This window comes from Hypanus sabinus, chromosome 6 (genome assembly GCF_030144855.1).
Source record: "Hypanus sabinus isolate sHypSab1 chromosome 6, sHypSab1.hap1, whole genome shotgun sequence".
NCBI classification, from domain to species: domain Eukaryota; kingdom Metazoa; phylum Chordata; class Chondrichthyes; order Myliobatiformes; family Dasyatidae; genus Hypanus; species Hypanus sabinus.
The window spans coordinates 165,092,502-165,110,681 of NC_082711.1; the positions used below are offsets into that span (position 1 = coordinate 165,092,502).

The 18,180-nt window shown below is 40.8% G+C and overlaps 1 protein-coding gene and 1 long non-coding RNA gene across 2 annotated transcripts in view; one reads left to right on the top strand and one right to left on the bottom strand.

The window, feature by feature from the left end:
- LOC132396037 (uncharacterized) overlaps nt 1-6,695 on the bottom strand; it is a 194,548-nt gene extending 187,853 nt beyond the window's left edge. Inside the window, exon 1 of the long non-coding RNA XR_009512816.1 lies at nt 6,558-6,695. This is a non-coding gene — a long non-coding RNA (uncharacterized LOC132396037). The remainder of the gene's footprint in view (nt 1-6,557) is intronic.
- The window catches only part of tlcd1 (TLC domain containing 1), a 55,804-nt gene continuing 42,458 nt past the window's right edge, over nt 4,835-18,180 (top strand). The window contains exons 1-2 of the mRNA XM_059973356.1: nt 4,835-6,742; nt 13,830-13,912. Coding sequence (XP_059829339.1) covers nt 6,363-6,742; nt 13,830-13,912 — 463 coding nt within the window. The 5' untranslated portion in view covers nt 4,835-6,362. The remainder of the gene's footprint in view (nt 6,743-13,829; nt 13,913-18,180) is intronic.

Consider the following 18,180-nt stretch of genomic DNA (forward strand, 5'->3'; position numbering starts at 1 on the left):
CTTATCTTGCGTACTGTTTATAAAGATCAATTCAATTCATTACAAACTTAAAAAAGACATAAAAGGAGTGAAGTATATGGTTTCATGATCTATCCAGAAGATGTCAACCGAAGGACACCTTGACCATCATGACATCAAATAAGCCAAAGATTTTCCACAGTAAGCTAAAGGAGGGAGTGTTTTCAGAGTGGCCATAAGCTTATCTGATTATCATTGATACATTTCAACAATGAGCCAAGGAGAAGCTCAGGATGATCTTACTAAACTAGTAAAACTAGTCCATGCAACACTATAACAACACACACAAAATGCTGGTGGAACAAAGTGATTTTAAAATCACTGGCAGAGGCGTCACAGTAGTGATTTTAAAGAGCAAACACAAGGAAATCTGCAGATGCTGGAAATTCAAACAACACACAAAATGCTGGTGGAACACAGCAGGCCAGGCAGCATCTAAAGGGAGAAGTGCTGTCGACGTTTCGGGCCGAGACCCTTCGTCAGGACTAATCGAAAAGTTGAAGGGCCGAAGGAATTATAGATGGGGAGTACCGAGAGAGGGAAAGCATCAAAGCCTCCCAACCATCAAAGCACCAAAAGGCAAAGCTTCATTAAGGATCCTTAGTACCCAGGTTAAGCCCTTTTCTCATTACTACCATCAGGGAGGAAACACGGGAGCCTAAAGACACACACTCAACGTTGTAGGAACAGCTTCTTCCCTCCATCATCAAACTTCTGAATGGTCCATGAACACTACTATTTTGCACTATCTATTTATTATTATTAATTTCTTATTGTAACTTATGGTAACTTTTTTTACACACTGCTGCCACAAATCAACAAATTTCATTGTATGTGTCAGTAATGAACAACTTGATTCTGATTATAAATTGAATGTGTTTTTCTTGTGTGCTGCTTATCTGATGCTTTCTCCGCGTCAGAGTGTTGTGCAAGTTTTTCTTTGTGCCTGCAACACACACGTGCATTTGGTAATAAATTCAACCTACTTTGAGCTAGAGTCTATGGCAGAGAAAAGCACATCAGCCATCGGGAGATATGAAGCACAGGAAATGAACCAATAGTAAAGAGTAGTAACAGACAAGGGAGTAAATACTAAACCTGAGACAATGGGCAAGAGAACTAACGTATCTGTCGTATGGCAGCAGTACAGCATTAACTATGGTCTTGATATAGCCACCCCTGTGCTTTGTGGCAGCTGCTGGAGAAGGTACTCTGAAGCTAGAAGCAGATTAACATAAATCAATTCCCAATCAGACCATTTCCCTTACGATTATTGTGTTACTCCCCGAAAGAAAAGCACAGAAAAGGAATGCAAAAAGGTATCAATGATATGAATCTGTGGGTGGCACGGTAGCACAGTGCTTTACAGTACCAGCAACCTGGGTTCAATTCCCACATTGTCTACAAGGAGTTTGTACGTTCTCCCTGTGACCGCGGGGGTTTCCTCCAGAGGCCCTGGTTTCCTCCCACTGACCAAAGACCTCTGGCTGGTAGGTTAGTTGGTCATTGTAAGTTCTACCACGATTAGCTAGGGTTAAGTCGGGGGTTACTGGGTGGCGCTGGCTTGAAGGGCCAGGAGGGCCTATTCCGTACTGTATGCTAATAAATAAATAAAGGAGCCTTAATGGAGTCAAGAGTCAAAGCGGTTGACATATACCATGTCGTCCAGTACAGTGACAGAGGAACCAAAAGAGTTTGGGACAGGCATACCGGGGAAATGAATGGGCCTTGTTGGATCCTAAAGCTTTTGTGACCCAAAGGTTCTTCGGAAGTCAAGAATGAGGCTTAAGTAGTTGCAGACGTACACTTTATTAAATATTACAAGAACAAAGAAGGACGAAGAGACAGCTGAAAGAAAAAGGAAAAAGCATTTATGGTCGTCGTCTCATACTCATACTACAGATAACAAAAATCCCAGTGATAACAATTAACCTATAAAATAGCCAGTTTCAAGTGGTATGACACCTGCTAGTGAAAATTAATAAGGTTCTAGAGAAATACAAAAGCAACTGTACCATAAATACTGAAAAATTCACTGAGCAATTACATATATAAATGTGTTTACTGCATATAAAATACAGTCAATCATAGGAAAGTTAACATAAGAAAAACATAAGAAGAAAAATACTCCACCCTAATCTAACAAGCTTCAACTTGTAACTTGAATTTGTGGACTGCGTTCACCTTCACCACCCACCATTAGGAACAGGAAGTAAGAGAGTTTGGGAGACTGTGAAGGAAAGCTAGGGATGGACTTGTGTCAGCTCAGTGATGATCTACCACCTTCCAACCAGAGTACTGCGTTGCCACCACTAGCTAGCCAATGCTGGGGAGTGCCAGCACTAAGCTCTGCTAAAAATATCATCAACGAAAGGTCAGAACAGGCAAGTACATGGTGAATTATATTACACCTGATGACATCCAAGTGGCTAACTTGAACAGAGTCCAGGAACATTAGCTATGGTTTATCATTCTACAGTTACTTACCATGATAACATTTACAAATATCAAGACTAACAGCTGAACTTATAAAGCCACCTGCAGTGTAACATGCAAGGCTGAACTGCACTGGAAGTTAACACTAAGAGAAATCTTGGATAAATATCAGATGCAATTATCTACAAAGGAGTACAGAAATAAACTGAGTTACCAATAAATTTGTCACCTTAGTTAATGAAGGTCTCGGCCTTATTCAGATGCAATAGGAACCTTTCTATGTATATTATCCCAGGTTTTAATGTTTTCCTTTGAGGTCATTACTTCATGTTGCATAAGTTTCTATCCCACATTTTGACGAACATCTTATCCTCATGGTTTAGAACTGATTCCTTATCGTCTTTGTCAATGTATCTGCATTTTAGCTAATGTGCATCACATCCACACAGGAGTTTATTTCAGAATATATATAATTGTCATTTTTTTTGAAGAAAGGTACTGAGGATTATAGAATTGAGTCAATGAGGGATATATTGCCTTCCAAGTCCTTTTTACCTGAGCCATTCAGAATAAATGAAAACCGTAAAATTGCAGATACCAGAAATCTGAAATAATGAGAATTTCCAAAATTTTCTGTTTTTAAGTCAGACAGCCTCTGTGGAAATGGAATAAGTCTCAAGGTTTCTGAAGCAGTCTTCGCTTAGAAAACATTAATTCTATTATATGGCAACACTTGTGGGCTGCCCATAGCACATCCATGAGTGTGAAGAATCTTTAGTGCAAACAACACATTTCACTGTATGTTTCAATACACTTGGGATAAATAAATCTGAATCTTTCCATAGTTGCTACCTAACCAATCAGAATAAACATCTCTAAAGGTATAAACACCGAGCAATTGGGTGGTTTTTGCAGATTTTACTTCAGAGTTCACCCAGCACCAGTTAGCATGAATTATTATTGACTCCTCTGCCGAGGCCTCATGAACAGTGCACTGTGGATTGCACAGCTTTGCCTGTATGCCAGCAGAAAATTAATTCTCATCTAACGCAGGCAATGTGCTAAGAAGCAATTAACCCACCACGAAAACTAAAATACTGAACAGTAAAAATGTCACTGCCTGATGGCACATTACATTTATTACAATTAGAAAAAACACAGAAGCTTTCATTTCTGAAGTTGATTTGTTTTTTTCTGCCAGTTATTTGTAGCATTGCTGTGGATTTCCAACATTTCTTTGTTATTTTGTTTTTAACACGTATTAAGTCATGTAGATATCAGTTCCATGTGTCAAATATCATTGGCTATACTTTATATGTGAGTCTTTATAATAAGTTCTGGCAGCTAACTGAGTGAAGACTAGGAAAAAAACAGCAAGGATGTTCATTATGGACTATGTCACAAAAGCCGAAGTCAATTTGCTATTAACATACATACAGTATGCGTTTATTTCACTGAGGTTGGGTGGGACTGCAACTAGAGGTCATGGGTTAAGGATGAAAGGTGAAAAGTTTAAAGGGATCACGAGGGGAAATCTTCTTTACTCAGACTGTCATGAGAATGTGGAATGAGTGCCAGTGCAAGTGGCACATGAGAGCTCTATTTCAACGTTTAAGAGAAGTTTGGACAGGTGCATGGATGGTAGGGATATGGAGGGCTATGGCCCCAGTGCAGGTCGATGGGAGTAGGCAATTTAAATGGTTTGGTATGGACTAGATGGCCCAAAGAACTGTTTCTGTGCTGTATTCTTCTATGTTTCTGCATCTATGATTCTGATACTACATTGAAATTTATTTTTTTATGGGAGTTCACAGTAGAGCAAAGTAATACAATAAAATCAGTGAAAAACAACTGACAAACAACCAATATGCAAAAAAAGCTAAACTGTGCAAATACAAAATAAATAAATAAATAAATAAATAAATAAATAAATAAATAGATAAATAGATAGATAGAACTGAGAACATGAGTTGTAGAGTGAAATTGATAAGTTTTGAAAGTGAGTCTATAGGCTGTGGAATCTGTTCAGAGTTGAGGTCTGAAGTTATCCACACTGGTTCAGGAGCCTGAGGGTTGACAGGTAATAACTGCTGCTGAACCTGCCGGTGTGAGACCTAAGCCTCTTGTACTTCCTTCCTGATGGCAGCAGTGAGAAGAGAGCATGGCCTGGATCGCTGGGAGTACAAAGAGGATTCTAGGTTTATCCAAAGTCCAAATGTGTGTATCTCCAAATCAAAGGGGAGGGATGTCACTGTAAACATATTGCCCAATATATTGGATAATTATAGCAAATCTGTCCAGGTACCTTGTGTTCTCTTAACCAGGGATCAAAACTGCAGCTCTCCTGATCTTTGAGGTTTGGAACTCACCTGCCCTGGCAAGGAAGATAAAAGGAGATAATTGAGTTGTGGGTAGTGGCAACAGACAAGGTGACTATTCAGGTTACAGAGAAGGCATTGTATGTACTGAGCTTGGGCACACCCAAGATTAAAATTTGTTTTTGAAATGTATGTGAGATTCTTTCCTTTTAATGTACCATAAAGCACCAGTTCCCCAGTACACAGAAGAGATCTTCAATTGGCAAACAGGAGGAAATCTGCAGATGCTGGAAATCCAAGCAACACACACAAAACGCTGGAGACAGCAGGCCCGCCCAGGCAGCATCTATAGAAACGAGTTAACAGTCGGACGTTTAGGCCAAGACCCGACATGATGAAGAATTTCAGCCCAAAACGTCGACTGTTTACTCTTTTCCATAGATGCTTCCTGGCCTGTTGAGTTCCTCCAGCATTTTGTATGTGTGTTATTAAATGGCAATTGTGATCAGTTGTTGCTTCTGAACTCATGTGAAATATGGTACCCAGTATATGCCATTCCCAATAAATAGTACTCAACACATTCCTAATGTAAGGAACCCTCAGTTGAATCTCAGGGCGCATAACACTCAGAATAAGTATCCCAGTATCTGACCCCCATAGGACATTCCCAAGACAGCACTTCCAAGGAAACTCTCAATGCAATGCATTCCCGGCTTAGCAGCTGTATTTTAAGGACCATTGAGAAGTAGTTCAAGGAAAGAATTCCCGCTTTAGGTTCCTGTGATTTACAAGCTGGAAGCAGAGTTTTAGAATAGCCCGGCTGCGGAGCCTAAAATAACCCTGGCAGCCGTCTATCACCGAGACCCCAAACATAAAGTTTCCACGGGGTCATTCCTTTTTGCACAGATACCGCCCAACCCGCTGAAGTTCCAGCAATCCACTTCAAGCTCTGATTTTCAGAAGCCATTTCCTTTCAATGCTTTGTCCTCAAGCTGCGCGCGTTAGAAAGTCAACTGTCCATATCCTTGAGTCTCCTTAACAAACCAGTCAATGCAAATACAGACGAGTTTTGAAGAACGATCTCTCTGGAGCAACAGCCTGCTGTTGGAACTCTGCTGGTCGATGGTGGGGGGAGGAGGGCACGCTCGATATTTCGGATCAAAACCATGCATCAGGACTTTCTGACCTGAAAAGTGAACAGTTCTTCCTCCCACCACCCAGAGATGCTGCTCAACACGCTTGAGTTCCTCTGGCATTTGTTGCTGCAGATCCAGATCTCTTGGTGTCTCCAAACTTTCTCTATCTCCGTTCTTTCGTGAGTGTGTGTGGGGTGTTGGGGGGGGGGGGTCCGCGTCGGCACTGAACCCTCAAACTAGACAGAGGTGCCAAATCTGTGGCGTTTATGGAGCGGGATTTAAAGCACCAGGCTGGAGCAAGATAAAAGGACCACTATGCAGCGACCCTATCGGTGAGAAGTTTACTTCCAACGGAGATCCCCCGCCTATCTTGGCTCCGGTGGCTGGATCCGCGACGCCGTACTCGCCGCTTTAGCCCCGGCTAATTGAAAGCGAATGCAACTCGCAGCAGCGAATGCCATTGGTGGGTTGGTCCTCTCTCCCTCCCTCTTACCCCACAACCCGAGCAACAGGGGAGCCGGGAGAGTGCGCTCAGCCTTGCTACATGGAGAGAGGCGTTTCCAGCGCCGCCGCTCTCAGCGAATTCAACGCCAAGCCTGCCCGTCTCTCTTCCCCACAGAGCAGCCCGACCATGATCGCCCAGACTCACCCCGTGCTGTCAATCCTCTTCTTCGCCCTGACTTTCAAGACACTGCGAATCTTCTTCCTGCGGGCGCGGACCTTCTCCCTCCCGCCGCAACAAGTCAAGGAGAACAAGACCAGGTCCTGGAGGTGGACCAATCTCAACGTCTCCCTTGTTCACTCGGCGATCACGGGACCGTGGGCTTTGTTATGGTAAGTTTCTAAAAATGGTCTTAGCCACTCGCGGGGTTGTCCGTCTGTTTACAGGCACAAGGCTGCTCGCACTATTCTCCTCCACGAACTGGGACTTGTTTCCGACCACCCCTCCTCCTCTACCTCCTCCCCCCTCCCCGGTCCTCAACGCAACTTGGTTTTAGACTCGGGGCTTTTGCATGGGTTGTCAACTGCACGCTGTCGTGGAGGATGTCTTGTGATACAACTCTGCTCTCCACAATCCAAACCACCCTCGACAGTTTAACCAGGTTTAGAAATTAATTTATGTCTTTTTTTTAAACAGTTTGAAAATAAAACAGGAAAAAAATTCTCCTGACACTTTCATTAACACCACTCCACTGCCAGGTTTGAAATGGCAAACATTGTCTTACAGTCGAGTAATGATTGGCTGAAAGGTGCGTTCATTGGAGTTACCTTAGTGACACCAAAATGCTGCTTTTTAAAACTAGGTTCAATGCATTGTAGGCCATGGCCACTGCTCTGCTGTGTGGGCTGTGCCCCTACCCCGTGGTGTAGGCTATGCCCTCCATCCCAGAATTATCTTTCCGCTTTCATTGGAAAGAAGATACAAAAGCACATGCAGGCTCAAGGGCAGCTTCTGCCCCACTGTTGTAAGACTATTAAGTGGTTCCCTAGTACAATAAGATGGACTCGATGTCATGGTCCAACTCATTATCATCTTGCATCTTACTGCTTACCTGCACTGGACTTGCTCTGTAGCTGTTGCACTTGATTCTGCATTGTTATTGTTTTACCATGTTCTGCTTCTATGCACTGTGGGATGAATTGATCTGTAATGAACCATATGCAAGAAAAGGTTTTCCCTGTATCTTGCTACATGTGACCATAATAAACCAATTCCAATTCCCATGCTTCAGCCTAAAGCTCTGCATCTGTGATGTTCTGCAAAAGATCCACAATCTGTAACCTTTTTATCATTGCCATCTATTTAGGAGATCACATTTTATGACATAGACAGGCAAATCTAAAATGGTGAATTGCTACCCTGGATAGTATGCATGCTAAATGGCATACAATGGTGCTAATCGATCTTACAATCACTGGATTATATCAAAGCTCTTCTGTCTTATCATATTTTATCTGAAATAAATAGCCAATCAGAGGGTGAGGCTAAACATGTCTCCATCCTCAGTGTTGGTAGGGCTCAGTACATGAGTGCTTTAAACCATGTCCAGCTAGAAACATCAGATCCATCTTAGCTTGCTCCGGTGAACCCCACCATCAGAACAGCCATTCTCCAGCCAATTCAATTCACTCCGTGTGACATCCAAGATAATTTATTGTCATTCTTCAGTACACAAGTCTAAAGAAGAATGAAATCATTGATATTGTTGATCTGATACAGCATAAAAAAACACAATAAATATAAAAGCAATCCTATTAAACATAATGTACAAGTAACTTTAACTATGGTCATATATACATAAGATTAGCTTATATACATAGACTGTATGTATGTAAAGTGCAGAGAGTATATAGTGGGTCAATGGGTGGAAGTTTTGATCAAACTGATGACTTGGGGGTAATGACTGTTTTTGAGTCTAGTCCTGTAGTTTCTTCCTTGATGGGAGTGGTAGTCTACTCCCAATACACAAAGTGATGGAAACTGTCATTGACAGTGTTCTCGAGTGGCTCTTAGCAATAAGATGTTCACTGTGTCTACCATATTCAAAATTCACTGCTATTACGCAGCCAGGCTACCCTGACAATGCCCTCACAAATGCACAATGCCTACTAGAATAACTAGAGGCTCTGTGACAACAGTACTGTTAGAGCACCTTCACCAGAAGGACTATAATGGTTCTCAGTGAGTTCAGGATGGACAATAAAGACTGGCCATCCAATGAAAGTGAATATTTTTTTTAAAAAAAAGAACTATTGTATGCTAACATTTAGTTTCTGTGTTGTACCAGGAACACTGATTCCATCGTGTACACAGTAACAAAAGAGACTCTGCAGATGCTGAAATCCAGAGCAACATGTACAAAATACTGGAGGAACTCAGCAGGTCAGGCAGCATCTATAGAATTCTGATAAAGGGTCTCGGCCAAAATCGTCGACTGTTTATTCTTATCCATGGATGCTCACTCGAGTTTCTCCAGCATTTTATGCATGTTGTTCCATATGCAGTAATGTAGGTCCCCAGAATTAATATTTATTAAAATCAAAATGATCTATTGAAGCATTTAAGAATGTTCAAGTTATTTAAATAAAAGACTTATTAAACCATGTTAAAAATTGAAACATTCAACTTAGAGATAAAGCTAACTGTGAAAACATCAGCAATTACCCCTCCTTGCATTTCTTTCTCACAAACCAACAATTGCCAGTGAATTCCCTGGGATTGTCTAATCCCTTGGTGGCAGGTTAGACCAGGTGCCAGAGAGGAAGGCTGATTCCCTTGTGAAAATGCAGGGGAATCTCAGCAAGATCAGTTTCCACAACTGGATGACACAGCAGTGGAGTGGATTGAAATTAGCCTCCAACTAATGTTAAGTTCAGGATCTGTGTGCTTCACTACTTACCTAGAGAAGTCCCACATATTCAGGCCAATGTAAACTTTTGTGCTTAAACTTCCACACCTCTTAGGAAAAAGGATCTGAATCTGTCATCTTTTTATCTACCCCTTTTGCACAGAAGAACAGGTTTTTCAACTGAGCACCTTGTACATTCAGTGGCCAATTTATTAGGTACACCTGTACACCTGCTCATTAATGCAAATATTTAATCAGCCAAATGTATGGCAGGAATTCAGTGTGTGAAAGCATGCAGACATGGTCAAGAGGTTCAATTGTTGTTCAGACCAAGCATCAGAATGGGGTTGAAACCTGATCTCAGTGACTTTGACAGTGGAATGATTGTTGTTCCCAAACAGGTTGGTTTGAGTATCTCAGAAACTGCTGATCCCTGGAATTTTCACACACAACAATCTGTAAAGTTTACAGGAAATGATGTGAAAAACAAAAAAACATCCAGTGAGCAGCAGTTCTGTGGGTGAAAAAGCCTTGTTAATGAGAGAGATCAGAAGAGAACTGTCATAAAGGTTCATACTGATAGGAAGGCGACAGTAACTCAAATAACCACTCATTACAACAATAGTGTGCAGAAGAGCATCTCTGAGTGCATAACAAGTTGAACCTTGAAATGGATGGGCTACTGAGTACATATCATTCTGAATGAACAGTGAACACACAGTATCCTCAGCTGAAAGATTAGCCCTGTTTCTCTTTCTGCAGATGCTGCCTGGCCTGCTGAATGTTTCCAATGTTTTTGCTTTTATTTCAGATTTTCAGCATTTGCATTTTTATTTTAAAGTTTGGATCGAATAAGATTGCTGGAAGTTCTGAGTTAGTAAATCATATATCAAGCCCCACTCAGAATACCAAGAATATTAGTGTATTTTCAGATTACAAAGCCCACTCTGGGAACCTGAGTGCAATAATCCAAACACTTCAGCACAGTTCTGAAGGAGTGCTGCACTGTCAATGGTGCCACCTTTCAAATGGACATAAAACCAAAGTCCACCTGTTCTCATGGGTGGACATAGAAGATTATGTAGAACTATTTTGAAGATGTTCTTGCCAATGCTTATCCCTATTGAACATCATTGAAGCTGGTTATCTGGTCATTATCACAAGGTTCATGGGAGCTTGCTACTTTTTCTACCTTACGTCAATGAAAGCTAATAGTCAGTAAAAATATTTTAGGATCACAAGCACAAGAAGATCTGCAGATGCTGGAAATTCAAAGCAACATACACAAAATGCTGGAGGCATGCAGCAGACCAGGCAACATCCATGGAAAAGAGTAAACAGTCGATGATTTCAGCTGAGACCCTTCTTCAGGTGTAGCTGCAAATATTTTAGGATGTCCAGAAAAATGCTACATAAACAAACATCTGTCTATCTTTTACTTCCCTTATTACCAGGTAATCATTGCTCCTTGGGGTGAAATTTTGAATGATTTGTTAAACACTTTTAATGCAATGGGGTTCTTACTGACAGTACAAACATGAATGTCATTCTCACCTGCACTTGAGAACATGATGGCTTGAACCACTTCAGTTCTTCAGGTGAGAGTATCACCACAACACTGTTAGGGAGGGTGGGTGGGGACTTTGCATCAAAGAACGAGCACCAATCTATTTCCATGATAGGATGGTGTGTGACTTAAGGAGAAGCTTAGATTGGTAGGATTCCCATGCACTTGCTTTCTGAGGATGGAGGTAAAAGGTTTTGGTGTTGCTGCTGGATCAGACGTGGTGAGTAATTATGGTGTATTTGGCAGATGGTACAGATTATAGCCACTATGTGATAATGATGGAAGAAGTTTAAGGTGATCTGTCAAGGGGACTGCTTTGCCCTGGAATGTTTTAGCATTTTGAGTGTTGTAACTGATCAGTAATGGTCTCTGTGATGTTGACAGTGGTGACAGTAATGCCATGAATGCTGAGGATAGATGCCTGAACTTTCACTTGTTGTGTGTTATGCGTTACTTGACACGTAACACATGTCATAAATGTGGCAAAAAGGAAGTGTGAACGGCCATCAAAGTTCCAAAACTATTTTTCGAACTTCAATTTGTTATCAAAGAATGTATATATCACAATGTACTACCTTGAGATTCATTTTCTTGCAGACATTTACAAGAAAATAAAGTAATACTAAGAATTATGAAACACTAGACATAAAAGCTGACCAACATCCAATGTGCAAAACAAGACAAATTATGCAAAATAATTTTTTTAAATAAATAAATCATACTGAGAACATGAGTTGTAGAGTTATTGAAGGTAAGTTTATAAGCAGTGGAGTCAGTTTTCTGTTGAGGGAAGTAAAATTATCCATGCTGCTTCAAAGAAGAGTAGAGGAATTCTTCCTTGGTTGTCTTGCTATTTAGCTTTTAGTTGTTACATAGGATGTGCATACTAGCTGGTGTGTATTGCTACAGCAACTACTTTATTAGCTGTGAAAACTGAATTATCCTGAGGTACAAAAGGCATGGCATAATTGCAAGTCCATTGTTTAAATGAACATGTGAAGAGTTGAGAAGGCATGTTACTATGGGAGCAACATACCTAGTAATTACAGCTGGAAAGACCAGAAGCATCAGTTTTAGTAAAGCTGGGAGTTGCAGAATACATAACAATGAAAGTATACACTGGATTTGCTGTAGCATTTTTCAGTGTTTGTTCATGGTCTTCTGCTGCTGTAGCCCAACCATTTCAAGATTTGACTTGTTCTGCATTCAAAGATGCTCTTCTGCACTCTGCCATTGTGCCAGCCAGTGGTGTTGTGGCATCAGCCCCAGACTTGGAGGCGAAAGGTCCCGGGTACGAATCTGGCCAGGACCTTGCCTGCTTTCCATCGTGCTAGGTTCAGTGTTGAGCTAGCAACTTGGCCTCATTTAAAGACAAATACTATTGAAACAGCAAAAAATTCCACTCAATGTGATACGAAGGTACAAAAAGGAACAACAACAACAACAGCACTATTGTGATGTGTGCTTATTTGAGTTATTGTCTTCCTGTGAGCTTAAACCAGTCCGGCCATTCTCCTCGGACCTCCGCCATTAAAAAGGTATTTTTGGCCCCAGAGCTGCCACTCACTGGATGTTCTTTTGTGGGGTTTTTTTGCATCATTCTCTGCAAACTAGAGACTGTTATGTGTGAAAATCCCCAGAAGTCAGTAATTTCCAAGATACTCAAACCACCCCATCTGTCACCAATAATCATTCCATTGTCAAAGTTACATAGATCAAGAGGTTCTTTTGCTTTTTGTATCACAAACTCAAAGGACACTAAGATGGGGCAAAGAAATACTCCATGGAAAGATCTGCTGTCCCAAAAATGTTGTCTGCTCTTTCTCACATTATGGTTCTCTAGGTTACATCTAGTAACTTTTTGTAAAGTGTTCATGGTACGGGGGTAATATCTATGTAAAACTGATGGTCTCTAAGTGGAGACATCTTCCCCATGTGTTCTCTTTTTTAATCTCCATCATTTTGCCCCTTTTTCACCTCTATGGAAAATCTCCAGCCTGTTCAATCTCTCCAAGTGGTAGAATTTAACTTATGACATTATTTTTCTGTATCTTTCCAATCTCCTTATATCTTTTATTATAAAATGGAAGGCAAATTTCTTCACAGTGCTCCATGCATGATCTGACCAAGTTTCCTAAACCAGTTTAAGGTAAATTCTAAACACAAGGGATTCTGAAAATATTGGAAGTCTCAAGCAATAAACACAAAATACTGGAGGAACTCAGCAAGTCCGGCAGCATCTATGAAAGGGAATAAACAATCAATGTTTCAGGCCAAAATATATCAGGATGTATTTTGATAAAGGATTTCAGCCCAAAACTTTGACTGTTCATTCCCCATTTTGTGTGCGTAATGTAAATTCTCTTATTTTTCAATTCTGTCACTCAAAAGGTAACTCCCATTCTTAGATCTGCTGATTTTATGGCCACAGAAACCTGATACGTATTTGAGAATTGCAAGCACTTTCTCACAGATAACACCAAGTAAAGCAATGCGGAGAAGGAGAACTGAATAAGCTTCGGTGAAATAATGCTTACCCATAATTTCCCCAAGGAAATGTGCCCCTCAGCAGTTGGTACAATGGTTTTGCATCTGAGATGTTATCAATACTAATATCCCTGAAGGCTAATCAGGTTCAATAAATCGTGGAATGACTAGAAAATACGAGCATGAACATGCACAGAGTACCACACAAACCCAAATGGTTCAGTAACATTCAATCACTCCCGTATGCTTTGTCTTACATGTAAATCCTTGACTATGATGGATTGCTGATAAGGACAACAAACAATTCCAGTTCCATAGCAAACATCTTGCCACCCATTATACATTCTAAGTACAAATAATAAGAAAATAGGAAAATGTTTTCCAAACGAAATCCTTGGTCCAGTGAAAGGAGTCTGTAGCCAGTTTTGGAGCTCCAGACTGCATCTGTGATACAGTTGACTTTCTCTAAAGCACATGTTCAACAGTGTAACATGTCTCTTTTTCCTCTCTTTTGCAGTGTTTACAACGCTCCTGAAATGTTAACTGAAATTTTTTCGTTCCAAAGTTCCTTTTCATATTCGCTTGTCTGTGTTTCCACAGGTGAGAATCTCAGTCATTAAAAATATCGTGGGCAGTATGAAAAATAAAAGGCTCCTTCTTGTCATTGGGCTCAAACAGGCCTTCCAGCTAACTACGGCTGGCCTCCTCTATAACTGGGCGGCAAGGTAGTTTAGGGGTTAGCATGGCACTTTACAATCCAGGCAACCCGGGTCCAATTCCCACTGCCACCTGTAAGGAGTTTGTACGATCTCCCCATAATGTAGTGGTTGATAGGTTAATTGGTCATTGTAAATTGTCCCATGATTAGGCTGGCATTAAAAATTGGGAGGGATTGCTGGCAGCGTGGCTTGTAAGGTCAGAAGGGCCGACTCTGGACTGCAGCTCCATAAATAAATAATATCAATGTGATTTATACTGTAGTATCAATGGTTGTGGTGATCTGTCAATGATAATGGTGTTGTAGTTTAATAATGAAACTATTTTCACTGCAAAATTGAGAATTCATTATCATTGCTCCTGTCCTAATATGGTCATATAGGAAGTGTTTTCAAATTTATATTAGAAAATTTACTATTTTAAACTATGCTTCAGTGGTTTTTTTCAGTTGCTTTACAATTATATTCACTGAATTTGTAAGATCTAGAGGGGATCTAATAGAAGGTTACAAAAATCTGTCAGTAGTAGATGGATTAGATGCAGGGAGGATGCTTTCTTTGACCAACAAGAAGGGGGTGGGATGGATACTAGAACAAAAACACAAGTGATTCTGTAGATGCTCTAAATCCAGAGTAACACACACAAAATGCAGGAGGTCAGGAAGCTTTAATAGAGAGGAATAAACAGTTATCATTACAGACTGAAACCCTGATTCAGGATTGGAAAAGAAGGGAGAAGAAACCAGAATAAGAGGTGGGATGTGGAGGGGAAGGGGTGTAAGTTAGCAGGTGATAGGTTAAGCCAGGTGAGGGGGAAGGTGGATGTGAAATTCTGGCTCCTCACCTGCTTATCACCCCTCACTGGTGCCCTTGCTCCTTCCCTTTCTCCCACAGTCCACTCTTCTCTCAGATTCCTTCTTCTGCTATTTACCTTTGCCACCTATCACCTCCCAGCTTTTCACTTCATCTGCCCTCCCTCATCCACCTCCAGTATTTTGTGTGTGTTACTGTAGGACAAAAATGAGTCTCCAATTCAGAATCAGGTCTATTAACACTGACGTACTCGTGAAGTTTGTGGCAGCCATACAGTGCAAGACTAAAGAAATACGATAAGTTACAAATAAATACATTGTGTGAAATTTACAGAACAAGAGATTTGGAACTGGGAAGAGCAAAAAATTCTTCACAGAGAGGTTAGTGAACCTGTGGAATTTGCAACCACTGTGGGCTGTAGAAGCAAAGTCCTTGAATATCTAAAGGAAAGTAGATACATATGTAGATGTAAATGGCTTCAAAGGCTATGTGGAGAGAGAACAAATTTAGTACTGAGACAGATAATCACTCATAACTATGGATTAGACTTGAAGGGCTGAATGGCCGAGTCCTATTTTCTAAATTAATATGTAACAGGTACCTTTATCAAATGCATGTAGAAGTATAATCTAATTTGAAAATATGTTGTGTGCGTAAAATTTGCAATAGTTCAGGTTACTCATCTTTTATCATTGATTGTACTCAAGCATTTGATTACAGTGTTAACAGTATCACAGTTCCAAGCATTCCGTCTGTGATAAGTTGGAGTGGTTATTATACGAGGCCAGCCCTTACGGTCTTGTGACAGGACAACCCAACACTGTGGCCTCGTGCAGCTGCACCAAATTTCTGAGAGTCCCTCAGCATACAGTACTGCACCTTGGCACGCGGAAGCCTGCAGCACCCATTTCTAGCTCCTCACAACGGAAGACGAGCCAGTTCAGCAAGCACCAAAGTTCATCTTTTTCCAAATTGACAGTCTTCTGGCAGTAGTCACTGTTTATTGTGAAGCCCAAGGTTCTGCACTGGGCAGAGTCTCAGGATCCTCAATGAAGGTTGATCTCTTTCTAAGCATTACTGGCAAACACACTGTCCAGAAGCCAAGGGTGACAGGCACATGGGGGCAGCTTGTGGTGAGATTAGGAGTTGGTCTGTACATGAAGGATGTAACAAAGAGACCCTTCTCAAAGCTGGCCAAGCAAGGTCTCGCTGATCACACTAAATAGGTTTCCTTACCTGGGCCTGCTGAAATGTGATCTCAGACCTACTGATGAGAAGTGCTCTAGGATGCCTCTCAGTTCAGCACCAAAATTGGTATTGGCTTATTATTGTCACATGTACCAAGATACGGTAAAAAACTTGTCTTTCATATGCTGCATACAGATCAAATCATTACACAATGCATTGAGGTAGGATAATGTAAAACTGTTGCAATGCAGAATAAAGCAAAAAGCTACCAAGAAGTGCAGTGCGGGCAAATAATAAAGTGAAGATTATTACGAGGTAGATTGAGAGGCCAAGTCAATCCTAATGTACAAGTGGTTTGTTCAAGAGTCTAATAGTTGGATAGAAGTGTCCTTGAGCCTGGTGGTACATGCTTTCAAGCTTTTGTATCTTCTTACTGATGGGAGGGGGAAGAAGAGAGTAAGTCCAAAGAGTATGACAGAAACCATTGAGAAGGACGTGCCAAACTGTGTCCACAACTCTCTGCAGTTTCTTACCAAGCCAGTATGCACCCAGACAGAATGCTTTCTATAAAAAAAATGGTGAAGGTTGATGGGAACATGTCAGTTTTTTTTTGTGTGTGGCACCCTAATCTTCAACAATGAACAAGGAGAAACATTGTTTATATCTACTTCATGTTCACCAAGCCACTCAGATATGTGAGCTGTGTTTTTTTTAAAAAAATGGCAGAACCTCAGACAATGTGACTGAATGCAGATAATGTGGAAATGCTTAGCAAAGAATTAGGTATGTGAATGGGGAGTGGAGCAAGTGTTCAAGAGGAAGAGATGCAAGAGATTCTGCAGGTGCTGGAAATTGAGAGCAGCAAACATGAAATGGCTTTAGGGATTTAGCAGGCCAGGCAGCAACTATGGAGGAAGGTGAACAGTGGACGTTTGACCAAAGCGTCTCAACCCAAAATGTAGACTACTTATTTCCCTCCATAGATGCTGACTGACCTGCTCATCTCCTCCAGCATTCAGTATCGTGTTGTCCAAAAGGAATTTGATTTTGTTTCAACATGACATTTAGATTCTAGATTTTTCTTCATTGGAATATTCTGAATACCAAAAATGTTATTTGTCCCAGGAAAGGTTCAAATTCAAGCTGTGCATAGAGTGTTGATAAACATGCCTGAAGATTATCTTCTGAAAATTAATGGCAATATTATCGCATATAATCTCATGTACTGTGTAAATCTTGACATTTGCTGTTGACATCCTATTGGACATCAACAACTTGACTGGCTATGATGTCATAAATTCCAGATAAACATGAATGGACTAAGAGCTATTATATTGGTATTAGGAAAAACATCTGTGCTGGGATTCTTTGTTGTTTTTTATTTGGTCCACAAGTTTCAAATTACTCACAAAAGTGGGTTAAAGATATGAAGTGATTGATACCAGTTAATATGGTGGAAAATGAATATCCTTTTACCAAGAGATGAAGGTGTCGGTCAAAAAATCACTAAAACACAATAATTAAAAGACCATTGGTTTATTCCTCAGTCCCATGGTAGAAGTCAGTTTACAGTGCTTTATCATCAGGGTCTCTTCCACCCGTGCACATTCAGTTCGTGGATCATCCACCACCCACCACACCTGTACACCCTGTCTGAACACACTGCTGCCTTTCTCCCTCCCCAACTCCCCAACTCACAGACATGCTCTCTTCCTGCACTGGTCACTTTTCATCTTTTATTCCTGCACTTTCACACACTTATATGACTATCTGTTTTATTATAATAGTGTCAGTAACATTGTACTGTCTTACATAAATGTGCACCTTGCTCTTCATGTCAACCAGTCATTCTTCAGGCCATGCCTCTCAGGGACATGCTGATATTTTTTGTGACTGTACATGTTGGATTATGACTGTACCGTATGTTCTATGTTTTGTACTTTGACCTCTGAGGAACGATGTGGTGTTTAGCTGTTCAATGACAATAAAACTGAACAACTTTATCTTAGTCATTTTGAGAAGTAATCCCTTTCTCAACCAGAACTTAATTTCTACAGTTTCTGCTGCTCATTGTTTCAACCCAGTTGCTGTACCTTTGTCTTCAGATTACCAACTCCCTCTAGTTCCAGATCGTCCCTCTAAAGCAGAGGT